Below are 20,197 nucleotides of genomic sequence, written 5' to 3' on the forward strand. Positions count from 1 at the left end.
CTTGTAGGTTTTCCGCCAAGTAGTCCAGTTCCCAACTATATTCTCAGACCTCTTTATAATGTGAGTTTGCTAATCTAAGTTATCCCTATGTGAGCTTTGCAATGACCTGATGTCCTGTCCATGGTTTGGTCTTGCCTTGAGGCTGTACAGATAGGCCACAAACTTCTGTGACCGTGAACAGGAATAAATGGCTTTGAAAATGATAGGAACTTTTGTACAGTACAGGCATTCTTAATTTATATATATCAGACGGCACTGAGACTTTCTTTTTTTTTTCGTCCTAAAAGAAAAATCTAAATTAAATACATTAATGTTGTGATGCAAACTAATAATACAAATATTATATTCTTAAAGTAAATATTACAGACTGACAACAACCAGGGAAGTGTTATGAACAGGAAGTGGTTAAAACTTTTGGATTACTATACAGTTTAATACAAAGAACTCTTCATAAACAAAAGGATCCAAAATCTTGAGAATGGTCTTTTCACAAAGGAATACAACAATAGTTCAATACAATGCCATTCCAAATATGATTGGTGTATAAGTTCACCATTTATTTAAAAGTTTAAAGTATAAAATCTGTGAAATACTGTATTTAAAGGTGATTTTTTTTTCACAATTTAAATTAATTGTAAAAAAAAAAATCACTTGGTGTACTAAATTATTTCCTGTTGATAATTCAAATCGATTTCTAAAGCCAGTGCAACTGAAGGAATGCCCAGTAAGTCTATTGTTTAATTGAGGTTCTCGTTTTTCTTTGCGTCTTGTTATTGCGCAGTTAGAAAGAAAGAAAGAAAGAAAGAAAGACAGACTCCCCCGTCTTGCGCTTTTACAGCCATGGTCTGGCGAGCTGACGTCGTGACAAGGAGTTCTTAATGAATCCCAGATTTTTTTTTTCTTCCGAAATTCCGTTTCGGCGCAGCAGTAATCTAATCCAAGTCATCTGCGGAGTTGCAGAATCGCCCGCACATCCTGCGCTTTGCACTCCTTGGACATCTTCACCTTTCCCCCTTTAACAAACGGACACCAGAGGGATCAGACAGATGTGCAAAACACGTGGTTCGGCAGCACGTAAAGCCTGCAGACTCGGAACTTCCTTTCTCGTTTGAAATGTTTGTGGTTTTCTGATTATAGCCAGTGGAGTCCGAGAAGACGCACTGGGAGAAAGACGCTCCAAAACATCGACCACCACGCAGCAGCCAGAGCTTCTCCCCCAGCAGTGAGACGGCCGTCTTCGGACTGTATGGACTGGCCTTTAAACTGTTAGCGCGAGAGACAGCAGTGCAACTGGGCAGGCGAATCAAAACATCTTGGGAGAAGCGGGAGATGCGATAGAGAGCTTTACTTTGTAACTTTATTTCTAGAGGCTGTTCTCCGGTACCACGATGAAAGGTACGTGCTGTGGGTGACATTATTTATTACGGTGCGTATGGATAACTATTATTGGCACCGTTATAAATATCAAAACACTCAAAATGTTGCTGTGATTCAACGTGAAAGAAACGTTTACATTTCTAGACTTAAAAATCCATTATTTGTTCAGGCAAAATCAGAGGATTAACATTTGGATAATTTAAAACATGTAACAAATAAATATTTAAAAATGAGATAAATGAAACATAGTTTTGGCTTCTTGTACAAGAAAGAATGTGCACAATTTGGAACGTCGAATCATTTTACATGTGTATTTGTATTAAAGATTGGAAAACTGTATTAATAAGTTGGAAAAGTCAGTAACAGCTGCGACTTGAATGTAGTTGCTATACGCATTCAGTCATTATGCTACAGAATGACAAACGCCAGAATCTCAGTGACAAAAAGATGAGTTCAACAAGAGAAGGAGACTAAGACACGAAATTCAAGGAAGACAGAAATGAGAAGGGAGTCAAGAGGCTGAAAGTGATGGTGCAAACAGCACTTTGATTACCGTCTGCACACATCAGTTCACAGCTACTTTTACAGTTAGCGCAAAGGCATGTTTAGTGACTCCCTCAGTGTCACACATTGAGGCAGAGAACGGAATTAAACCGACAGCTTTAATGGTCAAAGTCAAGTTCTTTTGCCTGCACACTACACTGCCTGCCAACATCTTACAGATGGGCACACAAGAAAAAAAAGGGCTTTTGAATATCAATCTAATCCTGCCCTTAACAATTGGCCGGACACATTTTAAGATTCAAGAATGGCAAATCATACCAGGGTAGATTTGGAAATGTACAGTAAATTACAATTGAAGGCCATAGGCTAACTAACACTAAGACCATTGCCAAGTGAAAACAAGGAAAATATGTGGACATCAGGTGACCAGGATACTGGGGATGCCTGGACCCTGCTGCAGAGCACATCGTTGAAATTCATTGCTTTGGCTAAAGTTTTATTCAGGTCTTTACTGTGTATATAGGGTCAAATGGCTAAATAATAGCATCACATTTTAATGGGAATTTTACTGTCCAAAGGCAATATTGTGTTTAGTGGGGGATGTTTTTTTTTTTTAGATATTTAAGGATTTGTTAGCAATTCCTAAGAAGAACAGAAGTTGCCTCCAACTTTGAATGGGGGCCAGGAGGCTTGATAAGACCTAAGTAATGCATTTGATATACCATAGAGCTCACAATAGTCCTACCTTCGCCTTATGGCTTACTGCAGAAAGGATGGGGTTATTAATAGGCCGATGGATGCATGGACAAATAATGTTTATAATATTTCATTATTGTTTTAGCCTTTCAACAGTGTTGTGATATGCATAGTTTGTGGTATCTTCTGATCTGTTATAGAGGAATTATATAACACAGCGCAACATTTTTTGTGAAACGTTCGCATTTAATGAGCACACTTTTATGAAACTGTACATTTTAAAAGACAAAAGTTTGGACTACGGGATAAAATTATTTTTTATTCTTCTGTTCTCCGCTGTGAATCTATTGAAAGTTTGTTGAACTTTGTGTAAGGTTACATTCAACACTAAGTGACCTAACAGCAAATACAGTAAAGCAGATTGCAATAATAACTTACAGATCAATGATGTATGTTAAAAAGTTGATTCATCTAATGTGATTTATTATGGCCCATGGTTTCTGTCAGAAGCCTAACATGAACCACACACAAAAAACTTTTCACAGCACATGATAATTAAGGTTTCATGTCAGTGTCTAAAGGTTTTGGTATGTTGTATATAGCGCCTTTCACTCATGATGTGGGCACAGCTTAGTACTGGGCAACATCTAAGTGAAGGACATCACTACTCACATACAGAAATGCCAGTTATCCTGAGTGATGGAAACTTTATAAACAAATAGAGTTTAAAACTTTAAATTCTATGCAGAATATTTTGCAAAAACAAGGAAATGTTGCTGTAGAAGACCTTAGTAATGCTTTGTAAGTTAAAAACAATAGTAGGCGCTCAAAACATTAAAGAGTGATGCTAGTGAGTGACTCGGGCCTTATGTGATTCTTCCAAACATACGATGTGGTGTGCACACCTAGTGACAGCCATGTACCTCATGTGTGCATCTGCTCCTTGTTCAAGTGTGCCACAAATGCTGAAATGCTTGTATTGCCTGCACATCTGCTAGTGATTAAATGCCAGTGGAAGTCAAACTGGGTTGTGAAATTTTTTTGGCATCATTTCACAGTCCCATTGTGGCCTCACGGTAAAACCTTTGTTATTATAGGACATCTGACAACTCAGCTTTATATTTCAAACACGAGTGACTTTCTGAAGTGTAATATGTGCAGTTTTTTTAATAGGCTGCATATCCCAAAAAACACCACTGAGTACTCTGCCTCCAGCATCAGCTGATCTTTCCTTTTTGAACATAGTGTTTGTTACAGGAACCGCAAAACTGCCTTACAAAACAATGCAGAATTTCACAATAAAACATTGTGAGTTCATTCCACTGTCGAAAAGAGTATTTGTGTCTGTTATACAGAACAACCGGCACTTTTTGTCTGTTTTGGGAAATGAGCAGAAACAATTCCTGTTATGTCATTTAGTTTTCATTCAGTACTTTGTAATGTTTTTTGGCAACTTTTTGCATATTTCAGATGTTTTTCCATTTATCTATTAAGAAAGAGATACAAATACAAATTGAAAACAAACAACTAAAAATTAGCTTAATGGAATTATTATAAAGCTAAAATCTTTAAGCAGTTATAAACTTACCGCATTTCTTTTGGAAGAAGACATAAAAAGATAGATATGCTAGGAAAATATTTTAGTTATCTGAAACCTGTTCAAGCATGATAATTATTATAAAAATCTGGAAATATCAATGCTTAAATGGTTCAAGGGAAGCAACAGACTGACAATTGGCCAGGAGGGTGGCAGTCGGTCACTTTGATAAGTTGTGGACTCAAACCTCTTCTTAATGCGCTGCCACCTTAAAATGATCTATCTATCTATCTATCTATCTATCTATCTATCTATCTATCTATCTATCTATCTATCTATCTATCTATCTATCTATCTATCTATCTATCTATCTATCTATCTATCTATCTATCTATCTAATATTGTTCCTTTCATATCTATCTATCTATCTATCTATCTATCTATCTATCTATCTATCTATCTATCTAATATTGTTCCTTTCATATCTATCTATCTATCTATCTATCTATCTATCTATCTATCTATCTATCTATCTATCTATCTATCTATCTATCTATCTATCTAATATTGTTCCTTTCATATCTATCTATCTATCTATCTATCTATCTATCTATCTATCTATCTATCTAATATTGTTCCTTTCTATCTATCTATCTATCTATCTATCTATCTATCTATCTATCTATCTATCTATCTATCTATCTATCTATCTATCTATCTATCTATCTATCTATCTATCTATCTATCTATCTAATATTGTTCCTTTCATATCTATCTATCTATCTATCTATCTATCTATCTATCTATCTATCTATCTATCTATCTATCTATCTAATATTGTTCCTTTTCTATCTATCTATCTATCTATCTATCTATCTATCTATCTATCTATCTAATATTGTTCCTTTTCTATCTATCTATCTATCCTGCCTTTTTACTTCTGCTTTTTCATGTTTCTTCCCTTCTGTTTCCCCATCTCTTTTTTCCTTTATTATGTCTCTTTCACTCCTGCACTGTCTGTTTTCTTTTCTACTTGCCACTGTTATCTCCGTCTTTCTCTTTCCTGTTCCTTATTTATCTCCTTTCTTTCTCCTTTTCCCTGCTGCCTACAGCTCACTCTCTTTTATCACATTGAGAAGTCCTGTTTGGGAAATCTGATCACATTGTGCATATGTTTGCTTTTTGATATTCTTTGCTTGCTAAATTATCTTTTTATGTCATTATTTTTCATTCTCTGGTAGTTAAAATCCTTCTTACTGGTAATCTGTAGGTTTCTTGTAATACATTTTTCATTTTTAATACTTTTGCTATGCATTTTTTATAGTTTCAAATCAATCTTTTTTCTTAAATTCCCTAGCTGCTTATTTGATAAGATTATTTTTACACACGGGTGGTATAGGGTTCAGCACTTCTGCCTCACAGATCCAGTGTCCCATGCCATTTTGAGTTTGCACATTCTTTGTCATGAGTTTTCATCCCGTTTTCCTCCCACATGCCCAACGGTGTGCTTGTTAGATTAATTAACAATTCCAAATGAACTCTGTGTGGACATGAGAGTGAGAGGGCCCTGTGATGGACTGGTGTCCTGTTCAGATTTGAATCCTGCTCTGTGCCTGATATATCTGGGATAGGCATTAAACCTCTGCATCCATGAATTAGATTAGGATTAAGTAATAATTACGATTGGAGAAAATATCCCTTTGTCTGTTTTGTGTTACAATTTCCATATCCAGATTTCTCTAAATATAAATTGACTCTTTCAGTGCTTTTTTATGCATATATACATTGTCATCGATTCATGTCAACTGAAATTTATTTTCATGTACTACATGTTCTTTATACAAGTTAAAATTATAAAACAGTCAAATTAATTCTCAAAATACCGTTCAATAAAAGCACAAACCATCCTACAGTAAAACAGAAAAAATAACATTAAACATGCATATAGAATAGCATGTACAGCAATATAACATTCTGTTTAAATTATAAGCTTTAGAATAAAAGGAAAGTATCATTTGGAACTGAAAGCAAAACCAGAATAGTTTAGGAAACAAAGAAAACATTTTTAAGAATAAAAAGTGGTAGAATTTAGTAATCATACGGCAAGCTGACCGTCAGTAGTTCTTATCTAGGCTCCACAGATCCTTTTCTTTCACTTTTATTCCAGTATGTTTTTTCCTTATTGTCCTCCTGTTACTTTTGATGCTGTTCCATCGTTTTCCTCTTCTCCTTTTCTCACACTTCTAAACAGATCTTTTATTCTCTTCCCCTCATTAATTGCTTTTCGATTTTCCCATTTTTCCATTTTCTTCTGCTTTGATAAATGATATGACAGTTTCTCCCTCCTTCAGTGTTGCAAAATTTCCTTTCTTGTTCCATCCTAAGTGTTCACTGTCTTAGCCTCCATTTCTCCCTCATCTTCATCCCTTTGTTAATGTCAGTCACACTTTCCTGTTTCTGTTTTGTCCTTTTCTACTTTACGTGTTTCTGTTTTCTCTCATTTTTCTCAGCTTTTTTTGCATGCTTTATCTTTCTCCATTTCAGTGCCATTTTCTTCAGTTTCTAGCCCTCCTTCTCTTCTTATTCACTTTCATTTTTCCCATTTTTTCTCTTCCTCTCTACTTTCTTTCTCTTCTCTTTCTTTCTCTCATTCTATCATTTCTGTCTCCTGCTCACATTTCTCTATTTTCTGTTTTTGTATCTGCTGTGTTTTCTTTAAACTCTTCTTAAACCATTAAACCAGCGAGGTGGCACAGTGAATAGCACAGCTATCTCATAATAAAAGAGAGAAATTAAAAGTATTCAAAGTAGGGTGGCACAGTGAGTAACGCTGCTGTCTCACAACCCCTGGGGACTGAGTTTGACTGCTGTCCAGGGTACTGTCTGCATGAAGCTTACATGTTCTTCCTATGTCCGCATGGATTTTTTCCTCTTCCTAAATCCCAGAGATGTACAGATTAAATGAATTAGAAACTCTAAACAGTTTCCGAATGCACAAGTGTGTCAAATACCTTCACTTCATTCACAGTTGGTTTTTCTTTGTTGGGTGGCCTGTGAAGAGGGTCATTATTGTTTCTCTAAATTCTTACTGCATGCCACTGTATATTGCTAAAATGTTGGATTGTAAATTATGATGTTGCTTGTTAGTTGCTGGGTGACACATTGGTCCACTCATTTGAATCCTGTCTCAGTAATTGTTGTTATGGAGTTTGCACACGTTCCCAATATTCACTTGGGTTTTCCAGCATCCCAAAGAATGTGACATTGTCGTGAAAGTGCTCTGCAGTGAAGTGGTGTATTCATCTCACTGCTCCAGTAGATACTACCTTACGACAACTATGAAAACTGGACTAAACAAATTTAGAAGATTAATGGATGGACTAAAATATACCCAGTGCCCTCTCTTGTGTAGTTTATTTTGCATTGAGTTGCACTTTTGTTTGTCTTATGATGCAATTCAAAATAAAAGGAACTAAAAATGGGCAAGCTGATGGACTGCCTAGTTCCTTAAACCACTTATTTTATTAGTAAGGGGAAGCAGTTAGAACTGCAGGATAAAGTGCATTTCTTTTGGCTTCGCTTCTAATGCAACTAAATAACTGGGGGTGCTAAAGACATTACTTTTGTAGACTTAAGGTGGGCGACTGTATTTATTGCCAGAAGCAGTTTGCTGCTTTGTAGTGCTAAAGATCTTTGCCTTCAGAAAGGCATTAAAAGAAAATCTCTGGCAGGCTGTTTTTATTCCAACTCCAGCCTCATTACAAAGCATATTGTGGGTTTCTTTTGCCATGTTTTGCTTGTCTGTTGTTTCTTTAGGCCAAGATTTTATTTAATGTTCTTTTATAATGCAAAAAAATCCAGATGTAATTTTAGACTGTTGTTCTGTGAACTGTCGTTTGAGACGTTTTATGAATCCTTCTTTTGTTCTGATGGCAACACACATGTCCTCCTAAAGGTGCACGTCCAGGTGTGTTTCAGGTTTGGAAATCCATCTGCAGAATAGTATGGAACAACGGAACGTGTGACAATAACAGATAAACTCAGTATGTCAATACATGCTATTTAAGATACAGCCCATTAAATGCATTTTAATATTTAAAACCTCACTTTCTGGACTTCATATTTGATTATACACTCCAGCTTTACTGTACTCTTTATTGTGCGCACCACATCTTTCCTTTGGCTCATCCTTGCTGCATCTGGATATAATTAGCTCTGCCACACAAGTTCATAAGCTAAGTTGAAGTCCCAGAGTATATTTGTTTCATTGGGAAAGATGTTGCATGCCAAATAAGGAGGCCAGAATCTTTATCTCAAAATTATTTAGACTTATATCAATGAGAAAAATAATGAGAAAACAGTTTATTATGAAGTCACAGTAAGTAAAGTGTGCAGAAATGTCCAAAACATCTTGTGAAATGTTATTTTATATTGTTAGTTGTTGTGTATGCTAGGGGTCGCTGTTTCCCCGTTGAACCCGTTAGACAAACGTCCCAGACACACGTGTAAAAGCACAGAAGAATAATCTTTAATAATTCTTCAATTAAGTGCCCAAAGCACTGCACCTCCACAATTCTCAATAATAATCAATACAATAAATACACAACAGTCAATCCTCCACTCCCAGCAGCTCCATCCTCTACCACCCAACTCCGGCTCGATCTGCTGGGGTTTCCCAGAGTCCTTTTAAAGTCTCTGACCCGGAAGTATTTCTTCTCCGGGTCACCAACACATCTTCTTTTATCAATCGTCCCAGAAGTACTGCGGGCTTCCATCCTTGTGACCCCGAAGTACTTCCGGGTTGACGTCCTCATAATATCCCCCTGGATCTTGGTGAGCTCCCCCTGGCGGCATCCACTGTACCCAACAGGGCTGAGAATACGGACTCCATGTCCAATGCTGCCCTGTGGGAATCCAATATTAGCAGTGGGAAGATGAGACATTCTTGTGGGTATGAGGAGCATGGTGGATGTGTGGGCAGGAATCACCTCCTCCATTCTGAGTGTTCAGTTTTTAGGGAGCGAAACACTTTAGTGTTCTATCTGTTACTAGCTGAAATACCTGGGAGGAAAATAAAGTGTTTTTTTTTTAATTTTTTGAGAAAAATACAATTAAAAAAACACAACTTTAAAAATAAAGATAAATTAACAAGCAATGAAGACTCACTAATGTGCGTGTCTTGCGGTCTTGTATGCATGTTATCATCCAGTTGACGCTCGGAACCAGCCAACTCTATTTAATTTAAAAAGCAACAGAGGCGCCCTGGCGCTCAAATATAAAGAATGCTGGCAGTCACCTCCAGTTCGCCCTCTGGTGGTCTTTCCGAGTGTCAACTGGATGATAACATTCATACAAGACCGCAAGATCACCCCCAAACCTACCCAGAAGGGGGTGGGTTAGGGTTGATTTCACCCTACAGTATTTTTAGTCGACCAATGAGAAACATGTATACCACGTTTCATGAAAATCGCTCTAGCCGTTCGGAAGTGATACACACACACGCATACATTGACTTTTATATACGCTCACCTAAAGGATTATTAGGAACTTGTTCAATTTCTCATTAATGCAATTATCTAGTCAACCAATCACATGGCAGTTGCTTCAATGCATTCAGGGGTGTGTTCCTGGTCAAGACAATCTCCTGAACTCCAAACTGAATGTCAGAATGGGAAAGAAAGGTGATTTAAGCAATTTTGAGCGTGGCATGGTTGTTGGTGCCAGACGGGCCGGTCTGAGTATTTCACAATCTGCACAGTTACTGGGATTTTCACGCACAACCATTTCTAGGGTTTACAAAGAATGGTGAGAAAAGGGAAAAACATCCAGTATGCGGCAGTCCTGTGGGCGAAAATGCCTTGTTGATGCTAGAGGTCAGAGGAGAATGGGCCGACTGATTCAAGCTGATAGAAGAGCAACTTTGATTGAAATAACCACTCGTTACAACCGAGGTATGCAGCAAAGCATTTGTGAAGCCACAACATGCACAACCTTGAGGCGGATGGGCTACAACAGCAGAAGACCCCACCGGGTACCACTCATCTCCACTACAAATAGGAAAAAGAGGCTACAATTTGCACGAGCTCACCAAAATGGGACAGTTGAAGACTGGAAAAATGTTGCCTGGTCTGATGAGTCTCGATTTCTGTTGAGACATTCAAATGGTAGAGTCAGAATTTGGCGTAAACAGAATGAGAACATGGATCCATCATGCCTTGTTACCACTGTGCAGGCTGGTGGTGGTGGTGTAATGGTGTGGGGAATGTTTTCTTGGCACACTTTAGGCCGCTTAGTGCCAATTAGGCATCGTTTAAATGCCACGGGCTACCTGAGCATTATCTCTGACCATGTCCATCCCTTCATGACCACCATGTACCCATCCTCTGATGGCTACTTCCAGCAGGATAATGCACCATGTCACAAAGCTCGAATCATTTCAAATTGGTTTCTTGAACATGACAATGAGTTCACTGTACTAAAATGGCCCCCACATTCACCAGACAGAGCAATAGAGCATCTTTGGGATGTGGTGGAACGGGAGCTTCGTGCCCTGGATGTGCATCCCACAAATCTCCATCAACTGCAAGATGCTATCCTATCAATATGGGCCAACATTTCTAAAGAATGCTTTCAGCACCTTGTTGAATCAATGCCACGTAGAATTAAGGCAGTTCTGAAGGCGAAAGGGGGTCAAACACCGTATTAGTATGGTGTTCCTAATAATCCTTTAGGTGAGTGTATATATAGATTAGTACACTATTGTATTTTATCACCTAACATGGATCTAGTCAGCAAATTTATTTACTTCCTCTTGAACTACATTGTGCAACCAAAAAAATAATCATGTTTCAATACAAGTGCCTTCTAAATAGTAACAATTTAAATTGTATTTACAATAGTTCCATAACACTATCCGAAGTCATTTACAAAATATTGAAATGTAATATAATTCTCCCTATATAGTATACACTCCCTTGGAAAATTATTAGGAACACCTGTACACCAGCTTATCAATGCAATTATCTAATCAGCCAATCATGTGGCAGCAGGGCAAAGCATACAGTTATAGAGGTACTGCCCAAGAGCTTCAGTTAATTCTTACTTCATACACCAGAATGGGAAAAAATGTGATCTCAGTAGCTGTGACTGTGGCATGATTGTTGGTGCCAGATTGGCTGGTGTGAATGTTTCTGTACCTGCTAATCTCCTGGCATGTTTACCTATAGCAGTCTAGAGTTTACTCAGAATTGTGCAAAAAGCCAAAAATATCCAGTGCAGTTGGAAATGCCCTGTTAATGAGAAAAGTTAGAAGTGAATGGTCAGACTGATTCGAGCTCACAGAAAGACTATGGTATCTTAGATAACCCACTCTGCACAACTGTGGCGGGAAGAAAATGATCTTGAATTTTGAGGCGGATGGGCTACAACAGCAGAAGGCCCCATCTAGTTCCACTCCTGTCAGCGAAGAGCAGAAAGCTGAGGCTTCAGTGGCCAAAGACTCACAAAAACTGGACAGTTGAAGACTAGAGGAACATAGTCTGGTGTGATGAACCATGATTTCTGCTGAGACACACAGATGGTACAGTCAGAATTTGACACCAACAGCATGAATCCACGCACCCAACCAGCCTTGTGTCAACGGGCCAGTTTGGTGGTGGTGTTATAATGGTGTGGGGAATGTTTTCTTGGCACACTTTGGACCCATTAATATCAATCAATCATTTCTTGAATGCCATGACCTCTTTCAGCATTGTAGCTGACCACGTGCATCTCTTCATGGCTACAGTTTTACTCATCTTCTAATGGCCACTTCCAGCATGATAATGCACGAGGTCTCAAAGCAAAAGTCATCTCAAACTGCTTTCATGAACATGACAAAGGTTTCAGTGGCCTTCCCAGTCAGCGGATCAGAATCCAATAGACAGATGTGCTAAAATAGGAGATCTGCAGCATGAATTTTTAGCTGACAAATCTGCAGAATTTGCATGATGCACTCATGCCAGCAGTTTTCAAAATCTTGTGGAATCCATGTCATGAAGAATTGAGGCTGTTTTGATAATAAAATAGGACCCTACCAAGTATAAGTATAGTGTTCCTAAAATTTGCTCAATGGGTATATAAATCAGGCAAGGCAGCTAAAGTGAGTATTGGAGGATCACATACCGTCTAGTTCCCAGCCAACTAGGCCACAAACACTGGCTGTCTAAGGGTAAACTTTCTTATACTTAATATGAATTATAAGCAGCAAATCCATAACATCCTATTTTATACCCCTATCTTTTTTTGCTTATTCCATATAGTCTGTGCAAGTGCAAGAGTACTGTACATCCCAGAGATGTGTGTTTTAGGTTAATTGCCGATAGAGCATTCGCCATGTTTGAGTGATTGTGGGTATATGCATATGCAGTAAGTGTGCCCAGTAGTGAACTGGATCCACATCCACGATTGGTTGCTCCTTTGCATATGATGATGCTATTCCTTATTACCCTAAATTAAATAACCATTCATGGAAAATAAATAGATGATAGAATTATCATTGTGTCATGCATACATGTCAGTACCCTGCAGGAAACAATAGACAGGTATTTAATTAAAGGAGGAAATATGATTTGCTTTCACTGGTGACATTGAACCAAAGCACCTCTTATACTGATCAATGATTTTAAGAATTCCTGGGTTTTCATTTTCATTATGAATGTTTCAGGGTAAGGATGCATACAAGGAGGATGCAAAGGTATAATCTACTACCAGTTTAGACTTAGAAATATATATGTTATTTAGTTCACACTGAGTGATATATCTGTGGTGGGTTGGCACCCTGCCCATAGTTTGTTCCTGCCTTGCACGGCACCCTGTGTTGTCCGGGATTGGCTCCAGCAGACCCCCGTGACCCTGTGTTAGGATATAGCGGGTTGGACAATGACTGACTGACTGACTGAGTGATATACAGTATAATGCCCCCAAAATTCAATTCCAGAGCTTGAGCATTCCCCAACCAGTAGGAGAGCTAAACTTTTTGGTGGCATCAAATCTGACTTTGACATCTGTAAAGCAACAATTCTTTCAGACGTCTGTTTCTTATTTCTGATAATGGAGACTGTGACTGTAAAATACTTAACAGGAATATGTTGTACATATTGAGAAATTCATTTCAGTAGCTTTAATTCTTTCTGACAATGACAGGATTCTATTTTAATAATTCAAAAGATCCTAAAGCACCCTGGAAAGTCAACAGTATTTTAATAAAGCTTACAAAGCTTCTGCAGTTTTTTATACCTAAAAATGTAAATTTAATGAGATATTGAAAGGTGACTATTCCAGTTTAGACATGTGCTTGATTATGTTAGCAGAAAATATTATACAAGATTCAGATGTCATCTCTTAGCTGTAACAAATGATGAAGTAAACAGTTTGCGACAGAGATACTGAACAAGATGTCATTTGTGAAGCAATAACCCTTAAATTTTGAGCTTGCACTCTGAATTCTGTAAACTTTGTGTCTGACATTTAGGCAAATAAAGAGCAGCTAAATAACTATGCTAAAAGAAGGTAGTTTGAGTCGCATTATCCAATGGGAGACTGGTAATATAAGTAAAATTTTCCTGTAATGTAGTCAATAAATCCCAGCCTGGCCAGAATGAGTTTAGCTTGACATGACCGTGTCAAGAATGGACCAAAGGTCTGCTCAAAGAACTTCCTTCTGGGTATAATATTGTGCTGCAGTCTTGTGATGGAGGGGCAGGGCACATGTACTGGGTAAGTTTCGATGTTGCTTTTGTGGTTTACGTCAAGTGGGATTGAAACTAGGCCTTGAGTGACATGCACGATAACATAAGAAATTTGACAGACAAGAGGAGCAGGGCCATCTTAACAGCATTATAGGCCTCTGGGCAAAGCAGTGCACTGGGGCTCCTACCTGCACAACCACTCAGCAAAGTCACAACATACATAGATTAGCATGGTGCCCAGGGTACCCATATGTTAAGACAGCCCAGGAGAGGAGACCATCCAGTCCATTTAGCTTGTTTGTTTAGCTAATAGCTGAGCTATCTTAGTATCTTATACAGGTATTTCTTAGAGGTTGTCAAGGATTCTGCTTTAATTGCATAGCTTCAAAGTTTATCTAGAATTCATCCATCTTTACAGAATTAAACCTCCTAACTACATAGTGGTTCTACTTATTGGATTTAAATTTTTTTTTTATTTACTATCATGCCAACATTTTCAGTTTTCACTATAATCGCAAATATTAATTTCATGCTTGTGGCCAGATGCAGTTTATAGATTTGCCCCTCTTGCCTGCAGGAGAGTTAATGCTTGGGGCAATGTGGTGAACGCTCCTGCTCATGTTGGTGCAGTGAGCTGCAGTGTGTCCGACAGACAACAGTTGATGGAGACATCCATATCTGTCAAGGGTTTTTGATGTTTTTTTTATTCTTTGTGTAGTTGTACACATGGTAGTTTCCTTGATAATCACGCCTGCTGTTCTGTACGCCATCCTTTTCCCATGATTTTAAGCAATTCTCCTTAATGTTGCTCATTAGTATTATTTCACAAACCTCATCAAGTTTAGGATATGTAGCAGACCTAGAAGGACTTACAGGACTTATCCTGGTAATTTTATTATACAGTATTCTGTTTATTCAGTATAACGATAGCGCCATTACATGAGAATTCTCTGAGGAGACATTGTGTCTGCTTGGCAAAACGATCTTTGAAGTAATAGAAAAGCTGATTTGCATACTTTTATTTTTAGAGTAAGAGAAACTGTTTCTATGACATAAGTCAGTGATTAAATGTGCTGTAAATTGCAGCGGTCTATTAGCAGAATTCTATCAACAGTATTTTATAACTCAAAGAAAAGAAAAAGCTGAAATCATCCATTTTAAATTAATGTCAGCTGCCCATATGATGTTAGACAATTTCACTTTCATTCCATGACTGAGACATATTTCTTTTTCATATTGCTTGTTCATGACGACCTCAATGCAAATTTTCTCATTTACCTCACAGGCAAATAGATTTATTACCCATTTGTTGTCTTCATTTAGTCATGAGACAGATCCAGACACTTTTTAAAGTACAGAGTGCTGTTTTGGGGGAATTTTTCACAATATGCTGCCACACAGTTGCTCCAGTTTGTTCAGCCCTGGTAGTTTGAGGGAGACTTATAGGCAGACATGAACTGAGTGCAAATGATCCTATTTGAAACTTTATCAGGTTAGGCCAAGAAGCGGCTTTTGTGCCAAGATTTCCTTTAGAGCGAGAGTTGTGACACCTGTCAGTTTCAAAATGGTGACTAACACGACAGGATGGACATGGTGTAAGAATCCAATTGGCAGTCACCCTGCGAAATAAAGAAAATTCTGTTTGCCAAATGTAAGATTGTGATCAGCAAAAGCATTATCTCAGTTTTGCATAGGAGAAAGTAGAAAAAAATGAAAGAAAATGAATATAAATCTAATAAAAATGAAGATAGTCCTTAGTACATAGTCAGCCTTGCTGATCAACTTATTAAGTCCATTGGCATCTTGTGTTCCCATGCTGTTGTAATTGCAGATTGATTGAACACATGTAGAACTTGGCGAGTGATGCCATGGACCTAAGCTTCCTCAGGACATGGAACTCACTCTGAATGTTTTTGCATATGGCTGTAGTTTTGGCAGTCCAATCCAGATATCTGTCCAGTTGCATGCTGAGGTACTTAATTTCCATGGCCAACTAATCTTTCCAAGATGAAGGCCAGTTGTCAAGGACACCTTGCTCTTTCAAAAGTCCCCCACTTTTTCCTTGGCTTTGGTAAAGTTGAGCTGCAGAAAGTTCAGCTCACTCCACATAAGACCTCTGTATTCTTCATCCTGTCCACAATTTATATGCTCCATGATTTCAAAGTTGTCTGAGAATTTTTCAGGTGGCATGTACAGGTAGTCCCCAAGTAATGGACATCCGACATATGACTTATGAATGGGGCCGCAGCTGCTCCTCCATCTATCTGGGGGATGTGACGTAGGCTCCTCAGTAACAGCCGCTCTGTCATCTTTGGCCTGGGGAAGCTGAAAGCGGGGGCTGCAGTTGGCGATTTTGCTGCTCGCACGGTGTAGTGTCACTCGAACGGGTCTGGTTGATGAATGGGGTGATGGGAGCCGCACCCCATTCATTCTCAGTGGGCGGCTGGGTGCGCGGCAAGTGGTGACCCGGGGTCCATAGTCGCTGGGGCCACAGCTACTGCTCGTGTGCAGGATGGAGGCTTGATGGAGTGGTTTGCTGGCTGCCCACCACGCCGTCGCAGCTACTGTTCCTGACTGCCCCATTCGTTCTCGGTGGGCGGCTGGTGATGCTGCAAGTGGTGACATGGTTGTGGCTGAACAGAGGCCATTGAGGGTGAATGGGACGACAGGGGGCAGCATTGTATAGTGTGCCTCGGGTGACTGCCTGTTGAATGGGGGCGGTGCATCATAACATTTGGATCAGTTGTCTCATTCTGAGATTGGGTTCTGTGTCTAATTTCATATAGGTTTGCCCTAGCAGTAATGTCAAATGACATTACTTAATTGGCTTAATATAAAAGTGTGTGACTTAATTTGTATCTAATCAGGGTGTGGTCCAGCCTTGTGTATTTTGCTGCTTAGTAAATTTATCCATAAATGTTGTAACTGAGGTGCCATCAAGCCTTGCACTGCAATTCCTCTTAATAATATTCAGGGTGCCCTGCAAGATGAAATACCTCCTTCTGGGAAGATCGGCAACACCAACACATCCCTCAGCAACCTGAAGGGTGGTGTCACGGAAAGTCTCCCACATCACATTAGGATCAGTGGTCGCACCCAAGTTTGCAAGTTCCTGACACAAACTGCATGCATACTCCTTAGAAACACCATGATTGGAGTCTAGCCAGATCCAGCCTCATTCTCCTAGTAGGTGGTAGCCTACTAGACCTAAGCTGAATCTTCAGAGCATCAACAACAAATCTGTGATCAGAATTCACAAACAGGGCACTTCTGTAGACCCTGCAGTTTTGTAGGAGTCTCCTTCACTGCACTACCAGTACTGGAGTACCAAGCTCAGAGCCCTGTGGTCTGCAGTCCCTGACTTTTTGCAAAGTCAAGGAATATGAAGACACTTTCACCACAGTCTCCAGACCCATGGAGACTGACACAATCCTCATAGTCAGCCCTGTCGATGCCAATGGTTGCACTGAAGTCACCCATGACCAGAGGAGTGTCATCTCACGGGCACCCATCAACCACAGAGCGCAGTTGCAAATAAAATGTCTCCCTCACTGAGACATCATTCACTGTGATTGGAACATACACTGACACAACAGACAAGGCACCCAGAAAGTGTCTTAATCTGACTCTCATAATATCCTTGTTGAAAGGAGTGACATCAGACACCATCAGAAGGAGCCGATCCACCACAGCAACTGCTACTCCCCAAGTATGACAGCCATCAGAGCAACCAGACCAATTAAAGGTGTACCCACCTACAAAGATCTGGCTACTCCCAGGTCTGTGCACCTCAGAGAGTGCCACCACCGAAAAGCAGAATTTAGGAAGTTGCTCTGACAGCAGGGGAAGATGATCATCATGCCAGAGAGACAAGATGGTCCACCCACCTACCCCATGGGCTGCTTCAAATTGGGATGAGTGCTGCCATGTAGTGGGTGACACCTCAGCGCCACACCAGTTCTGATCCCCAACAGACCTGACCCCGTTGGCTTTCTGGTGGTTTTGATTCTTCTGGGGATGAGGCTCCCAAGGAATTGAAGCATTACATAAATCCAAATTTGTTTCTGGGAGTCAAGGTGGGTGATAGAATGGTCCTTACAGATGCTGCTGCAGTTGTGGTCTGCTGGGCTGGCTACGTTGAGCAGCTGTTTAAAGCTGTTCTTTTGGCTAGGACGTTGGATATCTCTGGCTCCATAGTTCTTGAGGCTGATCCTCCAATTAGCTGTGAACCACCCAGTCTCACTCAAATTGCACAGGTGGTGAATCAGCTGAGGATTAGGAAGGATGCATTGATCTGTGGTATCCAGGGTGAACTTATCCTGTCTTGTGGTAACTCTGTTCTGGCATTGCAAGAATCTTTGCTTCCATTTGGGGGATAGGTGTCATCCCAACTGACTGGTAAACGGGTCTTGTCATCCCTATCTGGAAAGGGAAGAGTGATCACCTGGATTGCGGCAACTACATGGGGATAGCACCGCTCTTGGTGCAGGGTAAGGTCCTTGCTATGGTCATCTTCAATAGAATCCATGATGACTTGCTTTCCTATTATTGATCAGAGCAGTCTGGTTATATGCCTAAAAGGTCTACCATTGACCACATCCTGGCGCTGAGGATTCTCATTGAGTGCATTTGTGAATATCAGCAGAGTTTCTTTGCAGCCTTTGTCAATTTTCGTAAAGCATTTGACTCAGTTGATTGAGCTGCCCTGTGGGCGATTTCGCAGGATATCCCTGAAGTTCCTGGATATCATGACCGGCCTGTACACTGATACTGTTAGTGCTGTGTAGTCAGAGGCAGAATCTGTGTGTTTTCCCTAATTGATACTGGGTTTTGTCAGGGGTGTGTTCTTGCTCCTTCTCCAGTTTGTGCTTGCATGGACTGGGTATTGGGTAGGGTCGTAGGGTCCAGCGGATGCAGGTCATCTATTGGTGAAGAAAGATTCACTGATCTTGACTTTGAGTGTCTTGGCTTGCGAGTGTCCTAGATAAAAACCAAGATCCAGGCCTTTAATGACTTCTTGGACACAGCCATCAATAGTATGTCTGTCTGTGGAGAGAAAGTTGACCTCATTGAGAGACTTAAATTCCTTGGCAGCAACATTCATGTCTCTGGTGACTCTTCCTATGAAGTCAGTAGACGGAGTGGGAGGGGGTCATGAGGTCACTGGAAAGGGGTGTGTGGCGTTCCAGATATCTCTGAAAAAGGATGAAGGTCAGAGTCCTAATGTTCCTGTTTTGCTATATGGTTGCAAGACATAAACACTATCCAGTGACCTGAGACAAAGACTTTACTCCTTTGGTACAGAGTCAGTTTGGACAATCCTTGAGTACCGCTGGTTTTGACTTTGTGTTGAATGAGTGGTTGCTCATGGAGTCCCAAATGAGCCACATTACCTGCATTATGAGGTATCGTCAGTTACAACATTACGGCCATGTGGCATGATTCCCCAAGGGTGATCCAGTTCACAGGATCCTCATTGCTGAGAACCTAAGTGGGAGCAGCAGATAGATGATCATTTCCAGAGGGTGGGATTATATTGTGTGTTTGCCTGGACGGGATCCTGAGATGTTTCATCATGTGGTTGTGTGCAGCAACACACTGTACCACTGCATGACAGGAAGGTTGAGTGTGCACAAAATGAGCAATTGATGAAAGAAGTATATATAATATATATATATATATATATATATATATATATATATATATCCATTCATCGATCCATTTTCTAACCCGCTGAATCCGAATACAGGGTCACGGGGGTCTGCTGGAGCCAATCCCAGCCAACACAGGGCACAAGGCAGGAACCAATCCTGGGCAGGGTGCCAACCCACCGCAGGACACACACACCCACACACACACCAAGCACACACTAGGGCCAATTTAGAATCGCCAATCCACCTAACCTGCATGTCTTTGGATTGTGGGAGGAAACCGGAGCGCCCGGAGGAAACCCACGCAGACACGGGAGAACATGCAAACTCCACGCAGGGAGGACCCGGGAAGCGAACCTGGGTCTCCTAACTGCGAGGCAGCAGCGCTACCACTGCGCCACCGTGCCGACCCTAAATATATATATATTTTTTTTTTTTTGGCTCAGTGCAACTTTAACTACAGTTCCTAAATGCGTACTCAGCATTTCTGCAACATTAAAAACAAGCACATTATCTAAAGATCATAATGATTTATGATCGGTAGATTATCAGCAAAGTGCCACAATGATCTACTAATCTATTTTGTTCAGATGCATCTAACAATTTTAGCTTGAGACTTCAGCGCAGATTATAAATCTTCATCATATACTTTGAAAAAACATATACTGTATTTAGGAAATTTGAACCACAGTTAGCCACAGACT

The 20,197-nt window shown here is 39.9% G+C and overlaps 1 protein-coding gene across 1 annotated transcript in view; it reads left to right on the forward strand.

The window, feature by feature from the left end:
- The first annotated feature begins 872 nt into the window (after positions 1–872).
- colec12 (collectin sub-family member 12) overlaps positions 873–20,197 on the forward strand; it is a 208,147-nt gene continuing 188,822 nt past the window's right edge. The window contains exon 1 of the mRNA XM_039754864.1: positions 873–1,395. Within this exon, the coding sequence (XP_039610798.1) occupies positions 1,389–1,395 (7 nt within the window). The 5' untranslated portion in view covers positions 873–1,388. The remainder of the gene's footprint in view (positions 1,396–20,197) is intronic.

Source organism: Polypterus senegalus, chromosome 5 (assembly GCF_016835505.1).
Source record: "Polypterus senegalus isolate Bchr_013 chromosome 5, ASM1683550v1, whole genome shotgun sequence".
In the NCBI taxonomy this organism is placed as follows: Eukaryota; Metazoa; Chordata; class Cladistia; order Polypteriformes; family Polypteridae; genus Polypterus; species Polypterus senegalus.